The 20,301-nt window shown below is 39.8% G+C and overlaps 1 protein-coding gene across 1 annotated transcript; it reads left to right on the top strand.

The window, feature by feature from the left end:
- On the top strand, positions 1 to 20,076 carry LOC105457622 (dual 3',5'-cyclic-AMP and -GMP phosphodiesterase 11-like). Its single transcript, XM_011702415.1, has 15 exons — positions 1 to 1,594; positions 13,877 to 14,135; positions 15,905 to 16,280; positions 16,349 to 16,765; positions 17,028 to 17,276; positions 17,353 to 17,463; positions 17,546 to 17,643; positions 17,725 to 17,788; positions 17,857 to 18,092; positions 18,156 to 18,255; positions 18,364 to 18,618; positions 18,677 to 18,786; positions 18,882 to 19,287; positions 19,366 to 19,449; positions 19,532 to 20,076. Exons 1-15 carry the CDS (start codon positions 1,555 to 1,557, stop codon positions 19,709 to 19,711), a joined length of 2,985 nt encoding a protein of 994 aa, XP_011700717.1. The 5' UTR covers positions 1 to 1,554; the 3' UTR covers positions 19,712 to 20,076.
- Positions 20,077 to 20,301: the final 225 nt, after the last annotated feature.

Below are 20,301 nucleotides of genomic sequence, written 5' to 3'. Positions count from 1 at the left end.
ATCTCCTCGTCCCCTTGATTTTGGTTACGGTGCCCTGATAATGTGATTTGCTCCGAAAATAGAGACGTGCAGACCGACGTTAGAAACTTTGTCTCCCTCTCTTTCCTCCTCCTTCTCTCTCTTTCTCTCTCTCTCTCTCTCTCTCTCTCTCTCTCTCTCTCTTCCCCTTCTCTTCTCGTTTGGAGCGTCACATCGCGTCGCACCGCACCGCGACTCGACTGAACTCAAGTCGATTCTACTCAACCCGACTCTTAATAGTCGCAGCTAAACTCGCGTGCGGTGTGCCACGCGCGTCTTCGAAAGACGTCGCGCGAACGTCTCGCAACCGGGAACGGCGGATATTTACGCCATCGCGCGATACACAAGAAGAGAGAGAAATTTCATCTTTCGGAGGTATAATTTGGAAGGAAAAAAAAAAAGAAAACATGCATTTGCACGCCGACGAAACGATGGAATGGTAAATATGCGATCTCTTCAGTGCGAACGGACGAGACAGTGTGTGAGATTTGGAGCGCGGCGAGAGTACGGCGATTCAATGTGATGTGCGATAGAAGGTATCGGTACGTGTACCGACGATCTCGAATCTCGCGGATGCTGAACTCCTATCGCGTCGAATCAACGAATGATGACCGTGAGATTGCGTGATTACGAAGTTTCCACGATCTGTGGCCGATTACTGCAGCCAAGTTCTCCTCGATCCACACGCGTCTCCGGTGTGATTACAAAAGGAATAAAAAGACAGCCAGGATCGCGAAGTCACCTCCTGGTTTTTCCGCGTCGCGGAGGGGAGTCGCGAGGGTTAACTCCGAGAGCACGAGAGCGCGATAAAGCTTGGGAGATCGGGCAGCCGCGCGCTTGACTTCCGGAGGAGTGACGCAAACTTGAATTTGAATTAGCCGATGAAAATTATTCCTCGGGGGAATCCCGAATACGACTCGCCGCCTTGCGCTTCGCGCTTCAACCACGTGGGTGTTATTCGGATCTAGAATTCGCGCCTTCCTCCACCGGAGGAGGAGGAGCAGAAGGTCATACGTGGGAGACGTATTATTGTGCGAACGAGTTCATTCATCGTGCGAATTCCAGCCCGCCGGAAGTGACGACGAACCACGACTTCTCTGCTGGTGTTAGTGGCGGCGGCGGCGGCGGCGGTGGTAGTAGTAGTGCGCGCACGATACCAGTCGAGTGTTGCATCGTGCTTACGTACGCACGTACGCACATACGCACGCATACACGCACGGTACGTACGCACTCACGCACGCATACACGTATGCACGTACACGCATATACGCGCGCGTGCTGACCTAGAGGAAGCGAAAGGAGAGAAGGAAGGAGAGGATGTCGACTCGCCGCCGCCGAGCGACCGCGACCGCGCCGCGCGGAGAGATGCAGCGTCCTGTTGTCGGTCGACGGCCAGTGGCTCTTTGAAGGTTTCGCCTTATCGACGATGGACTGGAGCAGTCGGACAGACCGCGCGAGGCAACGAGAGGTCGTGCACTGTGTGTCGTTATTGTTTCTACGTCGGGGCGAGTCCGCGCCGCGGTCGCTGACGCGACTATGCAGCTGAAGAAAGCGATGCTTAAGATATTCGATCAATGTAAGTTTCATGTGCGCGCGAGCGCGCGCGCGCTCTCCGCAGTCCGTCGTTACTAATAATAATAATTTCCCTCCGCCTCGTCTCTTTCTCTTTCTCTTTCTCTCTCTGTCTCTCTCATGCGTGCGCGTAAAATAGCGATGAAAGAGTCGCGCTGCCGCGCCGCGCCGCTCGCCGCTCTCGAACAACTCGAAGCTTATGTACGTGCGCGCGTGATAAACGGCCGACGGTTTAGGCCGATGGAACGCCGCGCGTTTCACATCCATCTGTATGCGTAACACGGACGAGACGATGCGTGTGCATTACGCGACAGCGTGATTCCCTCGTGCCGCAGCATGGGCCCCCATTAGATGCCCCCGGCCTCGTAATAGCGTAATGACGGCGGGGTACGCAGATCGGATTGAACTACGGGACATTACGAAAAATCTGCAACTCCGCCGCGACAGATAGCATACGACAGACAACTCCGTGATAGCACTATACACTTATCTGGAGAAATCGCGAATGTGCGCAAACGATTTGCAAGAATCGTTAAATCTGGTGTTTTTAAGATGAAAATATGATAGTGCGATTGCCAAGGCCCAAGATGGAGTTCAGTAAATTCTAAGACTTTAAATCGTAATATGTATAAAATAAAATTTTTCAAATATTTTAAATTAACTTTTGCTATTGAATCCAAATAATACTATCTATAAAATTATCAAAATCAATGTAAAACTTTTTTTTTATTACTCAGAGCAATTATGAGGATAACGCTATGTTTATGCTAGGATTTTTCATGCCCCGCGTTAGTAACACGCCAGGTCAACCGTCGCGTCGCGTCGCCGTACATATGCGATGCGTGTCTCGAGAAACGTTTAAATTCGTTGAGGTAAAAAAAGGGCGAATTTTTCGGGCGGAGGAAAGACATTATATGTCTGTGAAACGATACCTCCCACACACATTTGCACGCACTGATACGCTCGTTGAGACTCGCAGTGGCGTTAGCTGTTTTCTTTTTTCATTATCGCTCGTTCGACGATTCGCCGATATCTTTTTCGAACGTAAACGTAGATGCGCTTTGACGAGCTACGATGTGCGCATATATACATGCACATGTGTGTGTGGCTCGAAAGCGATACGCTGCCGTCGATCGTCATCGCGCCTAAAATAAAAGTTGGCTGATCGAGGAAAAACGAGGCACGTGACAGGCGGAAAATTCACGCGCGCACATTTAAAATAAAATTAATGTGGAGTTCCGCGAAAAAAAAGAACGTATAACGGGCGTACGCGTTCGTTTTGTTGTCGATATTTTTACGCGATGCTAATGTCAACGATAAGATTCCTGGTAAATGATAAGTCTTATCACGGACGAAAGCTACAATCTTTGAATTTTAAATGGAATTTCCATTTCGCGCACTTAGCCCGTTCTCGGTATCGAACATTTTATTTATCGATGAAACAGTTTATTTACGTGTTTGACAGATAATTGTTATTGACAACTCTCGTTATCCAAAAGCAAAATGACAGCAACCAGTGTGGTTAACCTGTGCCATCGATGACCAAATTTTATCGCGTTATTGCGTCACATATACTTTCGCTCAAAAAAGAAAAAAACCGAACAAAAGATAGATGAATTTTGTATGTTCGTCGTGGAAGTCAAGCTGTTAAATGTCAGAAAAAAATACACAGATAATTAGAAATAGCCTTTTGCAACAGACATACCGACTTTTCGGAAAAGATTACTGATTGAAATTCTGATGATGAAGTGTTAACTTTACAGAGGTCAAAGTTGATTAGGATGAAATACATTTAAATTATAAAATAGACCAAACTAACGAGCACTAATAAGGTGACGCTTAAATATAAAATATAAAATTTATACAAAGCATATAAGCGCGGTATATATTTCTGCTTTACTTAGCCTTCTTAAGCCGCAAAAATCAAATAAATAGCAAAAAAATATATGAGTCGCATAATCGATGTATAATAATAAATTAGTGTAAAGAAACAAGAGTCGAATAGAACATGTATATGAAGTAAGAAATAGCGGCGTTAAGAAATAGCAATTTAAGAGTCAATATAAACATAGTGGTCGTCGAAATTTCTTTTTTATTCTGGAGCAGTCTCTTTGTCCATTATAAATCGTCTCAACAGAGTGGAAATTCCGTTGGAAGTATTGTAAAAATTTGTCAAATAATAAAGTTAATATTGTCAACTATGTATTCAAATGGCCGTAATTAAAATAAAAAATAAATAATGTATATAAAGAAATATTAAAAACTTACTAAGTTAATTGTAAAAAATCCACAAGTTTTTCGTATATGGACAAAGTAGAATAAATTCACACTAGTCGCTGTCGTAGAGCGTACAATGTACGAATGAGTACTAAAGAGACTGCGCGGTATCAGCGATCACCAATAATTGTTTATAAATAACAGAACATACAAAACCAATAAGACGTTACTTAACATATTTAGAAATTTTTGACAATAAATTAAAATATGATGGGTCCAACATTTCGGTATCACGGAATTAAGACCGTTAATTTGTTTTTACCCGCTTTTGATTTTATATGAATTATTTCGGACACTACTCTTTTATGGTAATTTGTTTCATGATCTAAAATTTTGTTGTTGTCTCAGCCGAAGATGTGGTTATATTTCTTTATATACATTATTTATTTTTTATTTTAATTGCAGCCATTTGAATCCATAGTTGACGATATTAACTTTGTCATTTAACAAATTTTCACAATACTTTCGACGGAATTTCCACTCTGTTGAGACGTTTTATAATGTGGACAAAGAAACTGCTTCAGAATAAAAGAGAAATTTCGACGACCACTATGTTTATATTGACTCTTAAATTGCTATTTCTTAACGCCGCTATTTCTTACTTCATATACATTTTCTATTCGACTCTTTAATTTATTATTATACATCGATTATGCGACTCATATATTTTTTTGCTATTTATTTGATTTTTACGGCTGAAAAAGGCTAAGTAAAGCCAAACCATGTACCGCACTTATTTGCTTTGAATAAATTTTATATTTTATATTTAAGCGTCACCTTATTAGTGCTCGTTAGTTTGGTCTATTTTATAATTTGATTGTTTTTACATAGACAAGCCTTATATTGTTAGTAAAATACATTTATTAAAAATTCCAATTATTAATTCTGAAAAACGCTTAATCCAATTTCGTAAATTTCAAGACAATAATCTTTACAGATTAAAATAAAAGAGAATCTAACGACGTCTCTATTTTTTTTTATTGAATTGGTTATACTGTAACTGACCCGATCGTGAGAAAGACTCGGGTGCGCATTATACCGATTGCAGTAGTCGAAGCGAATACGACGACGCGTATTTGCATTGGCCAAGGTAACTGCCGCTATTTCGTTGCGTAACTTGGCAGATTACGAGAAACGACAGGTTCCTCGCGATGACGCGCGATTTTCGTCCTCGATCCATGAACGGTGTTACTCCTTGCCCCCTATGAATGCGCTCCTCGCTTCTTCGATCTAGACGAATCTCGCTCGCGGACAACTACGGTGTATCATCTCCCGATCTCGATTTCCTTCTCCGCGTGATAAGTTTGCGTAATCGAAATAACTTCTTTACATTGCACGATGGAGCGCGTTGTGTGACGGAAGAGCCTGGAGAAAGCAGAAGGAAGGTGTAATGTGCTGGGGCACTAAAGTCGGGATATACGTGCGTCGTGTCTCGTACTTTACGACCTGCACACGCACACGCGCGCGATGGTTGGTTTTAATATAGCCGCCACGCTTCGCGTCACCACGTAACGTTTACCTCCTCGATGGCATGCCGAAAGTGGAGCCCGACGAGAGACGCGAGAGCGCTTCCTCCTCTTCTTCGAAAGAAAAGTTTTAGCCGGTGAAAAATGGTGCGGCACGCTTCCTCGTCGGTCCTGGCTCACCAGTCTCCTCGGGCATGCTGCCCGAATCTCGGATGCGTGAAATGTCGGCTCGTTAGTCGATCCGTTACTCTTGGCGTGCATTTATTTATGTTTCTTTATGTCTCTTTTGATTTTCCGCGGTTCGTGTTATCCATTAGCTTTGATTATTTGCGCGATCTCTGTAAAATTGGCATTCCCCTCCCCCTCTTTTCGATCACATCGCCAGAGCTCTTTCTCAAACATCTCAAATATCTCCCAAATTTGAGAATTTGAGATTCCGCCGCGTGTGGCAAACGTGATCCCATCGAACATTACATTAAAATTCTGAAAATAGAACCAACCAATTCGATGAAAATGAAGATACTTTCGAGAGAAATGTCAAGTGTGTGTCGTAGTTTAAGCGGAAACGCCTGGAGTAACGACTGACTATTTCAAATGAAAATCCCATCGTATAGTTGCACCTACGTCGATTTTTTGTAAGGTCAGTGTTTTCGCAACGTATCATTGAATCTTATTACGTCCAGAGCGTCAACTGCGTCCGACTGCCAATAATCGTGAAATAAAAATGTCTTATTCATATTACTTGTGATACGTATACATTTTCGGAAATTGAAAAACGTTGACAGCTCTGACGATCGTTAACCGTTTATGTAGCTATACACTGAGAGAAAAGTGTTGGGTATTTGTGACTATAATTGCAAGATAAAATAATTATGATTAGAAGGTCCATTTTTATGGTTATTAGCTATAATGTTAGTAATAATAATTATATTTATACGTCTACCAAATAAACATATAATTAAAAATGTCACCTATATATTAAATATTTAATAATTTAATATTAGCTAAATTATAATAATTACAACTATTTTTTTCTCTCAGTTTAATTACATAAATAGAACGGTTGCTCAACATTTTTGCTCAAGTATCTAAAAATTTACTTAGAGATACAGATCTGAAAAAGTAATTTGGTTAAATTATATCAAAATAATTATGTAGAGGATGTTCAAAGCGTTAATTGTTAGAATGTCAAAACTTTTTGCAGCATTGCTCATTATGCTTTATTCTCCCATATAATTATTTTGATGATCCAACAGAATTATTTTCAGATCTGTATCTATAGCTAAATTTTTAAATAACTTCAGCAAAATCATATTCTTCATGTACGGTTCGCGACCATCACAATCTGATGGCTATTAACGATAATACCGAAGAGACGTCGAAGTGTCGACAAAGACACACAAATCGAAAACGACAAGCGATATAAAACAGACCAAGATACCGCGATTTATTTTTCGCATATGAACCCAGAGAAAAAAGAACGGTAGCATTGAACTTGACGGTAGCGCTGGCCAAGTCCGCGGACTTGGCGGTTGAAGGGGTAAGGGGAAAGGAGAGTCTGGTGCTGTCAGAAAACGAGAACCGGCGACCGGTCCGAGAGCAGGTTTCAGTGGCCTCTCTCGAGTCTCGATGCGAATACATTCGCGAATGCGAGCGCTGGGGGAGGAGGACGAGGAGGGGGAGAGGGAAGAGATCCCGGCACAGAACGCGAAGAGATCGACGCCCCGCTTGAAAGACGATAAATCCTTTTTTCGCCTTTACTCGTCCTTCCCCCTTTCTTTCGGGTCCTTCGACCTTGCCTCGATCGCGATTACACGGTCCGAGCACGCGGTTCCGAGTCGCTTCCGCTTTCTGGAAAACTGGTTCGTCCGCCGTCGTTTACATCATCGAGAAGTATCCGAATACGATTTCATAAAATCTTCTGCCCACTCAATCGCTCACTCACTCTCCAAATAAAAGAAAGTATTAAAGCGATCGATTGGTACATGAATGGCAAGGGATCTTTTGGCGCCTCTATCAGTTTTCGGTAGAGACCCTATAAGAAGAGACTCACCAACTCGTCACGTGATTGTTCAGTGAACTCTGATTGGCTGGGGTTTGGATTGCACAACTGAGCTTCGATCAATCAAAATAAGGTACAGTGTGACTTCATGGAGCACAATTGTGCGACCCGAACCCCAGCCAATCAGATCCTGACGAGTTGGCAAGTCTCTTCTTATAGGGTTTCTAGTTTTCGGTCTCGCGATCTTACTGCGCGGTAATTCTTGGGATTTGCGGTTTCCGGAAGGTGACTTGATGCGTAGCAGTCTTCCGCTCTTTCCAGAAAATAATATGTAGGGGATGTCCGTGGTTACCGCTATAGGTCGCTTTTTGCCGCCGCAGGATGTATCGCACTGATTGTGAGATCTCAGCGCGACGAGATACCGTTTCCGAAGCTCGAAAATTGGTTCAAGGTGATACCAGTTGAAAATTTTTCAAAAAAATTGATTTTACAAAGTCGATCTAGTCTCGGGAATTAGTCGCGACCGGTTTACCTCACACAGATCGAGGTCAGTTTATATTCATATTTTGCAACTATGTACTTTCTCCTTTTGTGATAAAAAACTCTGAAAATCCATTTGATTAATCACGTGATTAAAGAGTTACATTTGTAATATGTAATCTTATGGAAGAATTCGTAAGCGCACGTGATGCAAGCACGATCGATCGAGATCGGCGGCTGCGGTTGTGACTGGCCGAGCAAAAGCGAGACAGGCGAGATCAGTGGCGAGCAGATAGGTCAGCTTGGCGCCATCGGGCCGAGGCGAGGCGCGTGAAGGCCGGTCGGTCGGTTTCTCGGCTTTCCGACGCTATCCAGCGCTATCATGCCGCTCGCTACAAACCGTGCGAAACGCCAGCCGCGGTGCGCCGCGCGACATACATCGTTCGCCTTTCGCACACGTACGGTCCGTCACGCGAGAGTGTCCGCGTATCCGCGAAAGGAAAGAAGAAATAAAAAAAGAAAAATGATTATTTCGAGAGAAACGCAGAAACGTGGATATTCTGAGTGTTGTTACGCAGCGTTTACCTGAATCCATCCGGCTTTTCTGTCACAAGTCGAATATGGCCTGGCAACGATCCGAGTCCTATGTAATGAAGTGAAAAGATCGAAAATGGTACGTGTACTCGCGGCCGACCCTCGCCCAATGCGAATCCGATGGAAAATGTGTGATTCATCACGGAGGAGAAAGCTCCGAGGAAAGTGTGTGTTTACGCCGAAACAATCGTGCCGACAAATTCGTGCACGATTTGGAGATTGTTTATACTTCAAAATTGCTCCGAACCTTTTGTAGAAAGAGATCAGAGGCAGTGTACTGGAGATCACACTCAAACGGCAAATAGAAATTGGGTAGTTTTTGAGATCTTAAGCTGGCATTAGCGAATATATGTATACCGCGAAGGCGACCGTGAGCACATCGTTATCGAAATGAGTTTGCCGCATAGATAATTTAATCGAATTTTACGACTCGCGAACGATTATCAGCCGGCTGTAGCTTAGCGTAAGCTTCAATTCCAGTTGTTTGGCTACCACTATCTTCATAGTAATGATTATCATGTTTCCCTCTGTCGTCACTAACAAGCGGCAAAGGCAATAATGTTCGTGGGAGGATTTCGTTAAATCTAAAATATATTTATTACGATTGTGTTATGTGTGTGCGCGCGTGTGTCTGACTGTCCACATAACCGATCATCTAGCAAAGAACGTCAACAAAAAGAGCGTTTGTCGTGTGTGGAAATATGGGAATTGAATGAATCTCTCATGATAATACGTTTTGTTTCCTTCCAATTGATTGGTATATGATCGCTTTCCAGCCAGAAATGATTAGTTGAATTAACGTCGATTCGATGTCAATACGTCGAAGAATGATCAATGTCGAGTACTATCAATGTCGAATACTGTCTGATATGTCATTTACTTCATTATAATTGTTCTTATTTTAACGTTTATGTCACGAATTTTTGTACCGATTTTATACCGATTTTTTTGAAATTCTGTACTCAGGGATTTTTTGGTTCATTGATTACGAATCAGAAATCATAATTTTAAAATTCAAATTTCATTTTTTTGTCTTTGATCCATTTTACCGATTCCGCTATTTTGGATTTAATTTTGAAATTTTGATCTGAGAGTAGAATTCAGTGACTCAAAAAACTCCTAGAACGCCATTATAAGAGATAGGTATTTAAACTATTTATTTGGATTTATTTATTTTGACAGTAGAAAATATCTATTTTTCCATATTTTTCAAAGATTTATAATAAATTTATTAATTTATAATAAAAAAACGAGCGGAAAAATCTGAAAAATATCTTAGGCTATCCTAATGAATGCCTAAATTGTCATTTTGATATACTGATAATAGTTTAGTAGAAAGTGAAAGTTTTTTTAAATTTTGACTACTTATTTAGTTATAGTAATTACACAAATAAAAATGTATGGCTTAATTTAAAATTTATTGCCTACTTTTTTTTAACACTTATTTCATGTTTTAAGGACTCTATGAAAACAAAAAACTGATATTAACATCAAGAAAAATAATTAAAAACTGAGCGGAAAAATGTGGAACGCTGAGCGTCCCGCCATTAAGCATAGGGTTAATTAACTAATTGCAAATATATATATATATATATATATATATATATATGTAGATATATCTGTTTTCCGATTTTGCGTTGGATTATATGTAGAATTAGTCGAAATACAAAAGAAATTTTGTAGAAATATTTTTGTATTGTTGAATTATAATAATATAAAAACAATTATAATGAGATCAAAAATTGATGACAAAATATCAACCATTTATCGACTCATTGGCGTCGATTCGATGTCGATTTGACTAATTATTTCTGGCTGGGTTTATAATTTGCCCGTTTATATTTTCCTTCGGAGGAAACTCGTACACGTGACATACAGGTTGTCCTTCGGTTCATTTCCTTCAAAGTACATATTTTTTAGACAATATGAATTGATATTTCCTTCTCGAAAATATCAAAGTATAAGTTACAAATAATTATCTGATTAAAAATCTTTTCAAAAACAGAGTAAGCTTCAGGAAAACAAATAGGTAATAAGATTATAATTATTCAATTAACTTCAAGTAAACTTTAACAGGACATTAATACGAAGTACAAGTTACAAAGGCACATAGAAGTTGCGTAGAAAATGAATGACGTCGCTTGATATCTTTGTTACAATAAAATTGACTCAAAATCGACTGAAATATCCGCAAATTGCAGGTAGTGTGCTACGCAAAAGTGACTCTGTATAACGAATTTTAAGATGCATACCGCGTTTGCGTCGATCGATTCGACCGCTTGGTAACTTAAGCCATCGATATTCAGTGCGTGCCTAAGAATCGGAGTCTGAATTTGTCAGAATAGCATCATAGAGGGAGGGAGAGAGAGAGACGGAGAAGCATGGAAGTATAAAGGAACGCTGGAACATCGGCCCACCCACATGTACCATATTGTTTTTCTACGCATCGTACAGTATCATCAAGCACAGCTCGATTTCCGGTTCACTCTAAAGGCTAAATATAATAACGCTACACAGTGGCATTGCGTAATGTATTTGCAGCCTTACGATGAAATATTTCTGTGGTGTTTGATCTGTCTGTCCCGTATGGAAAGTAACGAAGCTTTAGGAAAAACGAAAACTGTATAAAAAGACATTCGCATTGGCACGGCGGAAGATAATGATGATTTCACATGAAATATAAGTGCGGAACAAAGTTTCGATTATTATCTCATTTAGACTCGTCGCTTCTTCGGTTACGTCATCCAGTTGCAGAACACCCCGGTACCATGCCTGTCATCGAAAAACTAATATTCCGCGTGATTACTCTGCTGTAAGCCGGTTATCGTAGCGACATCCGTACGTATTATACATTCAGACCGTAGCTTATAATCGACGATTCGAATGTGAGCAGGACCGAAGCGATGTGCGGTAACTCATCCGTGAAAAGAACGCGCGCGCTTATATAGGAAATTTACCCAGTAATCCGTGCCGGGTTTTTCCACGGATTTCCACGGGTTTACGTTTGGTCATTTGACCGTTCCTACAACGAGCTCTCGATTTCCTCTCCGTTTTTCCTCGTCGTAACAAGGTAAGACGATCGAAAAATATTTTACGAAAATGGCTTCGTCATTTTATACATCAGCACGAGATGAACCGTGGAGTTTATCGGTAACGTTTATTTTTCGGTTACCTCATCTTAACATTCTTTTTAATACTATATAGAATGACGAGATAGCGATCTATTTCGAAAGTACATCGTACGTTTCTATCGAAAAGAAACAATCTTAAAATCCCGAAAAACTAATCTCGAAAAAGATTCTTATCAATGATAAGATTCGTTCTTTTTAGAACAAATAATTTCTTTATGGCATACATTTTCATCGAAAACAACAGAAATGTTTAGGATAATCGTGATAAGAGGGGTAATAAATCAAGTGATTTAATCGACGATCAGCTGGAAAATCCCAGGGACAATCTTCCCCTCAATCGGAACGGGCCGATATACGACGGTAAAATCCACGCGAGAATTAGGGATCACGGCATATGAGGGATAGAGAGAAGAACGAATTTTACGAGATGGATCCAAGCTAACAAGGACGAATGATCGCAAATGAATACGATTTAGAACACGATATAGAATAGAAACGAGCGTACTTCTTTCATATATCGATGAGATGGAATGATTCTCAATTTATGTCCAGACTGATCGAGGCTAATTTATTCATTTATAGACGAATAAGGACACTATAGCTCTGGGCCACAATAAGGATAGAAATTTATATTTTTATCTAGAAAGATATTAAACAACCAATAAATTTGATAGATTAATAGTTGGAACATATTTCATAGCTGTAATTAATCATAAAGAATACTTTATGGAAAATTTCAGTACTATTTTATATTTTTTAAATTTTAATTGAATCAATAAAATAATGAAAATTCATAATTAGATCCTTGGGTCTTGTGCGGATCAGACTATTCGTGAAACATATTTAATCTTAACTGATTGTGAATAATTTTGATTTTTTTCTACAAAATCTAATGCTATTTACTACCTTCCGTAAAAGCCATAAGGCAATCTTTATAGATAATAAACTTTCAATTCTTAAGTTTTTAAAGATACACTTAAATTGACGTCTCACGTTTTACTACAATTATTGGTTAATGATATCAATACAATATCCTATTTGTTGCTAACAAACAAGAAATAATTGACAATTGATAAAGCTAACACAAATGCTAAGGAATCTTGTGATATGCGCCATCCGATAAAAAATACAATAATTTAAAGATAATGAATTGTCTAGAACTAGTGCCTGATTCTAGATCATCTAATGCCCTTGTCTATAGAATAGATCATCAAAGATCACGCGAGGATTTTTTCGCGTGAGACTTGTTCGCAAGACATCTTCATTTTTAGAATTTTATTAGAATTTTTACCCAGAAAGAAATTAGTCTTAAATTAATATAGATATTTTTATATGTGAGCAAAAAATTATAATCTTCTTAGAAGATTTTTAGTCTTGAATTGAGTGCAAATAATAAATGCATCAATACAAATTTAGTCAAATCAAGACTAAAGCCTTCTAAGAAGATTATAATATTCTTATTTGTATTTGAGAATATCTATTTTGATTTAAGATTAATTTTTTTCTGCGTAGAATTTATAGGATTTTTGAAGAAAATAATCGCGAACAAATATTTCGCAATGCCTGAAGACTTTCTGAATATGAAAAATAGGAGTGCGATATGCTACCGATATCTCTAATTTTCGTTGCACAACTGTGGTAGCAGTTTTTTCATTTCAATCAGATTCAACTTGAAATACGATACTATCTAATATTCTTGAAGTACTGTCTGGAATTTTCTGGAAAGAGTTAGATTTCTGAGAAAAGATTATATTCCGTGAGAGAATCCAGAAAATGTTCATCCCATCTCTGTCTTTAGCCCCTTATCTCCGTGTCTAATCGCCACGAAATTCTTTGGAGCGTACAGAGTCCTATTAGAATGCCGAATTTCTAGAAGCGAATAAAATTAGCTTTATGGGAAAATTGTGTTTAAAATGAAATCATAATTACGTATTAGTAATTGTTTTTAATACAATTAATATAGATTCGTTACACTTCAACCACGCATTTTGCACCGCATTCGCACGTTATTTTCGTTCAAATGCAGATACAGCATAGGAAGAAAATGTAAATCTTTGTAAAAGTAAGATTTATTTGTTAAAATCGGTCGAGAAAATTCCAACTTATTATGAGATAAATATGCTAGATATTAGATAATAAGTATAATAACACGCGATCATGAAGATACTCGAACGATTTGGAAAATAATATGATAGGTCAGACTGCAGTGACAGATTGTTTGTTTTACACGATCACAAAATCTCTTGAGAAATGTGATTATTTGGCTAATTATTTCGCTGCGTTTATGAGGCTGCTGAATAATCGTAATTAACGAATAGAACACAATGAAAATACAGGCCTGCACTTGCGGAGCATCGAGGAGCCGAGGATGACGGCGGAGACGGCGGCTCCCTGCGTACAAGGAGTACAGGGTGTCCAAAGTGGCGTGGCGAGCCAGAGTATGCTGCAACAGGTGCAGGATGGAAACAGTGGCAGCGGTGGCGGCGGCGCTTATTATTCCTCGACGTCGACCTCGGCGGCGTACGATCCGGAATACGCCCGTATGGAGGCTTGGCTCGACGAGCATCCTGACTTCGTTAATGATTACTTTCTTAGGTAAATCACATTCTTCAAATTGCTGGTGGACAAATAGATTTACACTAGGTTCATTGTCCTGTGATTTTATTGATGGTACTATCGTTCTTGAAAAATGTTAAAAATAGCTGTAACAAAATTGTCTCCGTTGCATCAGTTATATTTATATTTTTTTCTTTTTTTTTATTTATGTATTTTTTCCCCTGTTATATTTTTTTAAATTTTTTATCTTGATACTTTCCGAGTTCTCTTTGCGTGAACGTCGGAAAGTACCGCAATAAAAAAATAGATAAAAACACATACTCATATATACATGTATGTATATACAGGGTATCCCATTTTAATTCACCTCAAATATTTCTTGAATAGTGCATTTTAGAGAAAAATGTTTCAAATAAAAGTTTTATAATTTCGAAGAGGACGTAAGAAGATGTCTTTAATTTGACCTTGGATAATCGTTACATGAAGGTTACCTTCAATTTCTTAAATGGAAATTCTCATTTTCTGTTGTACATTCTTGTAGTTTATCTCGAAAACTTTTCAAAACACTATAATAAAATTTCTTTTCATTAAGTGAAAAGAAATAAAATTAATATAATAATATAATAAAATTTCTTTTCGAGTTATAAAGATTGAATGTTACAAAACTGCCAGTACTAGTATTATCTAAACTGTATCACATGCGGAGGTTGTTTGGTTAGATTTATACTTCTCGTTGTGCGCATGTACGCCAAAGCATTTCAAGAAATTTTCTTCTATCAACTGTTGAAAGCTTGCAATATCGAGTTCAACTATATATATGACAACAATGGACGTGTATTCGAACACTTAATTAGATGAAGGAATTTTCATTTCATCTACAATCTGCAACATAACAGCAAAGTCGTTTCTGATTCAATCATTAAAAGCAAGATTGTTTCTAATCCAGCCACCAAAGGCAAGATCGTTTCTGATCCAGCCACCAAAGGCAAGATCGTTTCTGAACCAGCTACCAAAGGTAAGATCGTTTTGAACGATTTTCGGCGTCGACTGGATCTGTGCATACAAATGAGGGAATTTCGAACATCTGATTAAAACAAGTTCAAATTTTGCTTTTAATTACTGGATAGCTCAAATCTTGCCTTTACTGGCTGAGTCATTTCTTGGTCTTGCCTTAGGCGGCTGGATTAGAAACGATCTTATACCTTTGGTGACCAGATCAGAAACGATCTTGCCTTTAATGGCTGGATTAGAAACAATCTTGTTTACAACAATTATGTTGCAGATTGTAGATTAAAATTATTGTAGATTGAAAATAAAATTCCTTCATCTAATTAAGTGTTCGAATACACTATTGTTGCCCATAGTTGTTCATTGTTATATATAGTTGGACTCGACATTGAAACCTCTCAACAGTTCATAGAAGAAAATTCCTTGAAATACTTTACCGCAAGCACGCACGCACAACGAGAAGTGTAAATTTGACAGGACAATTCGGATGATACATTTTGGGTAATATTAATACTGGCGATACTGTAATATTCAATCTTTATAACTCGAAAAATACTTAATAAAAAAAATTTTATTAACGGGAATTTTTATTTAAGAAATTGAAGGTAACCTTTATGTGACTTTCAAACGATTATCAAAGATCAAATCAATGATACTCTCTTATGGCTTCCTCGAAGTCATAAAACTTTTGTCTGAAACAGTTTTCTATAAAATGCACTATTTAAAAGATATTTGAGATTGTCAATTAAAATGGGACATTCTATATCATTAGATACTATTTTTGGTTTCCCTCTCAACAGGAAAGTGACACGGCAGACCGTGGACATGTGGCTGGTGTCACATGCGACGCCGACCTCGTCGTCCAGCAGTTGCGTGGAGCTTTCGAGCCCAACTCACGTCGTGGCCGGCAATTCGTCCTCCGGACGAGGCGGTGCCGGTGGCTCAGGAGCCACGACGCCCGTACGCAAAATCTCGGCGCACGAGTTCGAGCGCGGCGGTCTTTTGAAGCCGATTGTTAATACGATTGACGGCACGCCGACCTTCCTGAGCGTATCAACGAGCGACGCGGGTCAGCCGGGCGGGCCGCAGGTTGGCTCCGGCAATTCGAACCGCCCGCAAAGACGGTCGAGACACGAGCTCAGGCATCTCGACGAGAAGGATCTCATTTTCGAGCTGGTAGGTTCCTCAATGAGACACCGTTGGCCTCTATCTTGAAGTATCTAACTTCTGTAAGGTCTCTACAGGTCAAAGACATTTGCAACGAGCTGGACGTGAGATCGTTGTGCCACAAGATCTTGCAGAATGTGAGCACGCTCTTACACGCGGATCGCGGTTCGCTCTTCCTCGTCCAGGGAGAGAGAAGCGGTGCCGCTGCCGCCGCCGCCGTCGCCGCTGCCGCTGCCGTTACTATTACCGATGTGCCATCCTCCCCAAATCACGAGACCGCAGCAAGCAACTTCGACGACGAAAGCAACCCGCAGCGCAATGATCAATCCTGTTCGCGTAGCAGATGTCTGGTATCGAAGTTATTCGATGTCTGCTCGAGATCGACATTACTGGAGATGGAAAAGAAAGACGAGATTAAGATTCCCTGGGGCACCGGAATCGTCGGATACGTCGCTGAAAGCGGGGAACCTGTCAACATACCGGATGCTTACAAGGTAAGACTTGGAAATACCGTTTCACCCGAATAATAACATTTTTTATCTATCTTTTGCATCTAATGAGAATGTTTTGCACCTGTTCTGATAATTAATCATTGGGAATTCTTGATGAATCATGATATGTTTATATCCGAAATCCGTGATCGCTTTCGATGTAAACAGATGTGCATGAGTATACTTTATCTGTTGCACGAGTAGAGTTTCTTATCTTTATCTCGATAACCATTAAGTCGAGTTAAAAATGATTTAAACGTTTCAGGATGCAAGGTTCAATCGCGAAATTGACGCTTTAACGGGATACCGTACGCGTGCCTTATTGTGCATGCCTATTAAGGATTGCAACGGTGATGTAATCGGGGTAGCACAGGTGATCAACAAGCTCGGTGGCGAGGGACAATTCACTGCACAGGATGAGAAGATTTTCGCCGGTTACTTACAGTTCTGCGGTATCGGTTTAAGAAACGCTCAGCTTTACGAAAAGAGTCAATTGGAGGTGAAGAGGAATCAGGTGAGCGTCAATTTCGTCGAATCGATCGAAACAAGATAAGAAGAAGGATCTAATTCGTTTTAATATTAAACATTAGGTTCTACTGGATTTGGCCCGAATGATTTTTGAGGAACAGAGTACGATAGAGCACATGGTTTTTAGAATTCTTACGCACACGCAATCATTGATTCAATGCCAACGTGTTCAGGTAATTGACGTAAACGATCGTCGTGAAGAGAATGCGATTACGCGAGTAAAGTAGCGCATTACAATGTCATGATTGCTTTCAGGTGTTACTCGTGCACAAAGCTTCAAAAGGAAGTTTCTCGCGCGTCTTCGATTTCGAAGCGAACGATCTCGCTGGCGAGGATTCTGATTCTCGCACTAGGTGAATCAAGTTTGTAATTACATCTAACTTTTCTTCGATAAGTTTGTCCTAGAGATCTAACGAATCCTTCTCTCTTTGCAGTCCTTTCGAGAGTAGATTTCCTATTAACGTCGGTATTACGGGTTACGTAGCGACAACCGGTGAAGTAAGTATTAGTCAATTAATTGTTTCCTGTAAAACATTAGCGCCCGAAACGATATAAAGATTTTGCAGACTGTCAATATACCGAGCGCTTACGAAGATCCGAGATTCGATCCATTAGTAGACGACGGTACCGGCTTTCGGCATCGTACAATTCTTTGTATGGCCATCAAGAATTCATGCGGTCAGATAATTGGCGTTATTCAGCTAATTAATAAATTCGACGATCTGCCTTTCACGAAGAACGATGAAAATTTTGTCGAGGCATTCGCGATCTTCTGCGGGATGGGAATTCATAATACGCACATGTGAGTGTACTTGTGTATCTTGGATCTATCTCGAACATTCGACTTGATTTATCGGGTCTTCAGGTATGAAAAGGCTGTGATAGCGATGGCAAAACAAAGCGTCACTTTAGAAGTATTGAGTTACCATGCATCGGCGTCGTTGGAGGATGCGCAGAGATTGAGGGTTGGTGTGCTTTAGCTCAACAATAATCATAATTTAATAATAACATAATAATCTCAATCATAATTTTAAAAAAAATTTATTGTTATTATTTTCTGTCTTTCTCGACAGAATTTAAGAGTTCCGTCGTCAGCACATTTTCAACTGCACGATTTCAAATTTGACGACATACACATGGAAGACGACGAAACTCTCACTGCGTGTCTTAGGATGTTCCTCGACTTGGACTTCGTCGAACGATTTCATATCGATTACGATGTACTTTGTCGTTGGTTGTTGAGCGTAAAGAAGAATTACCGAAACGTTACGTACCATAATTGGCGACACGCTTTTAACGTGGCCCAAATGATGTTTGCTATTTTGACGGTGAGTTCTTCTTTTATATCGGTCATAATATCGATTATAATTTGTGAAATGTTTCTAGGCTACGCAATGGTGGAAGATCTTTGGTGAAATTGAATGTCTCGCGCTCATCATTGCCTGCCTGTGTCACGATCTCGATCATCGTGGAACGAACAATTCCTTTCAAATTAAGTGAGCGCTTTTATTTATTTTCGTATTAATTCATGCCCCTTTATCTCATTATGGCAAAGTATCTATGTCCATACGAGATATTTCTTCGTTTTTAGAGCCTCGTCACCGCTGGCACAGCTGTATTCGACCTCGACGATGGAACATCACCACTTCGATCAGTGTCTGATGATCTTGAGCAGCCAGGGCAATCAAATTCTGTCAAATCTTTCGCCAGAAGAATATTCGCGTGTAGTAAAAGTTCTCGAAGAGGCGATACTTTCTACCGATTTGGCCGTTTACTTTAGAAAGCGTGGCGCTTTCCTTAATTTAGCACGTAATGGTGGCTACAACTGGGCGTTTAGTGATCATCGAGAGCTTCTACGAGGAATGTTGATGACAGTCTGTGATCTGGCCGCCATTACGAAACCATGGGAGATTGAAAAGAGAGTAGCCGAGCTCGTTAGTAGCGAATTTTTCGAACAAGGCGACATAGAGAGGCGGACGCTCAACATTACACCTATTGTGAGTAATATAAAAAAATAAATGTAACTTATTCATAAAAAGATATTCTCGCATGAACGCACATTTCCGATACTGTAGGATATTATGAATCGAGAAAAAGAGGACCAGTTACCGATGATGCAAGTTGGCTTCATCGACTCGATCTGTTTACCTATCTATGAGGTACGTACAACGTAACGAGAAATATTTTTTGTTGTTGTCAAAATTCTAACCTATCTTTCCGTATTTATGCTCACTTGGACAGGCGTTTGCCCATCTGTCGGACAAACTTGTGCCGCTCGTCGATGGGGTCAGTATGAATAAGCAACATTGGTTGGAGATTGCTGAAAGCAAACACCAGGCGGAGACCTGCACGAATCACGATAGGACACTGTCGACATCGGTGTCCGACAACGAGGAAATCAGCGAGCAAGCGGACCAATAGTCATTACGATGGCGTCGCTGGCTATTAAAATTGAATGTACCAAATGTAGCCGGCCATCCGCCAATTGTCAGAAAGAGAAATACGGGATATAGTTTTTATTGTCATCGCGAGCCGTTTCCCGTCTGTTTTTCTCATCTCAATTATCACGGCCTGTGTCCTGCGCGAATACAAATAAGTGATCCCGTCCATCTAACGGCTCGGTGTTAATTCCTTTTCGTCAATTTCCACAGATCTGTTGATCAAATGGACCGAATATACAACTCTCTCGCGTTGAAATGTGTCTTAATCAAAATTATTCTAGAAATTTGACAATATAATAAGTTGAAGAAGCTAAATATGAACGATCTTGTGAAATGATGAGAAAAGGATCTTTGTTCTCTCTCTTTCTTTCCTTCTTTATTTTTTTCTCTATTTTACATCCTGTTTCTTAATCACCTCTCCTCTCGTCCGTCTATTTGTCTATTTGTTCCTGAACACTAACCGATCAATCTCCTTATGCTACTACTGTACCTGATTGTATTGTACACAAGGCGTCACAAATGCCTACCCATCTGAAATTGCAGGGGCACATACTTTTATATATATATATA

This window comes from Wasmannia auropunctata, unplaced genomic scaffold, assembly GCF_000956235.1.
Source record: "Wasmannia auropunctata unplaced genomic scaffold, wasmannia.A_1.0 LD336103.1, whole genome shotgun sequence".
NCBI classification, from domain to species: Eukaryota; Metazoa; Arthropoda; class Insecta; order Hymenoptera; family Formicidae; genus Wasmannia; species Wasmannia auropunctata.
The sequence above is the reverse complement of the archived record's forward strand: the minus strand, read 5'-3'. Positions and strand labels throughout refer to the sequence as shown.

What these genes read in the sequence shown, in the direction of transcription:
- LOC105457622 (XM_011702415.1), top strand. Translation starts at nt 1,555, where the DNA reads ATGCAGCTGAAGAAAGCGATGCTTAAGATATTCGATCAAT. An exon ending in GATTCTGATTCTCGCACTAG is followed by an intron (nt 17,644 to 17,724) that starts GTGAATCAAGTT and finishes CTCTCTTTGCAG; the next exon opens with TCCTTTCGAGAGTAGATTTC. An exon ending in TGATGTTTGCTATTTTGACG is followed by an intron (nt 18,619 to 18,676) that starts GTGAGTTCTTCT and finishes AAATGTTTCTAG; the next exon opens with GCTACGCAATGGTGGAAGAT.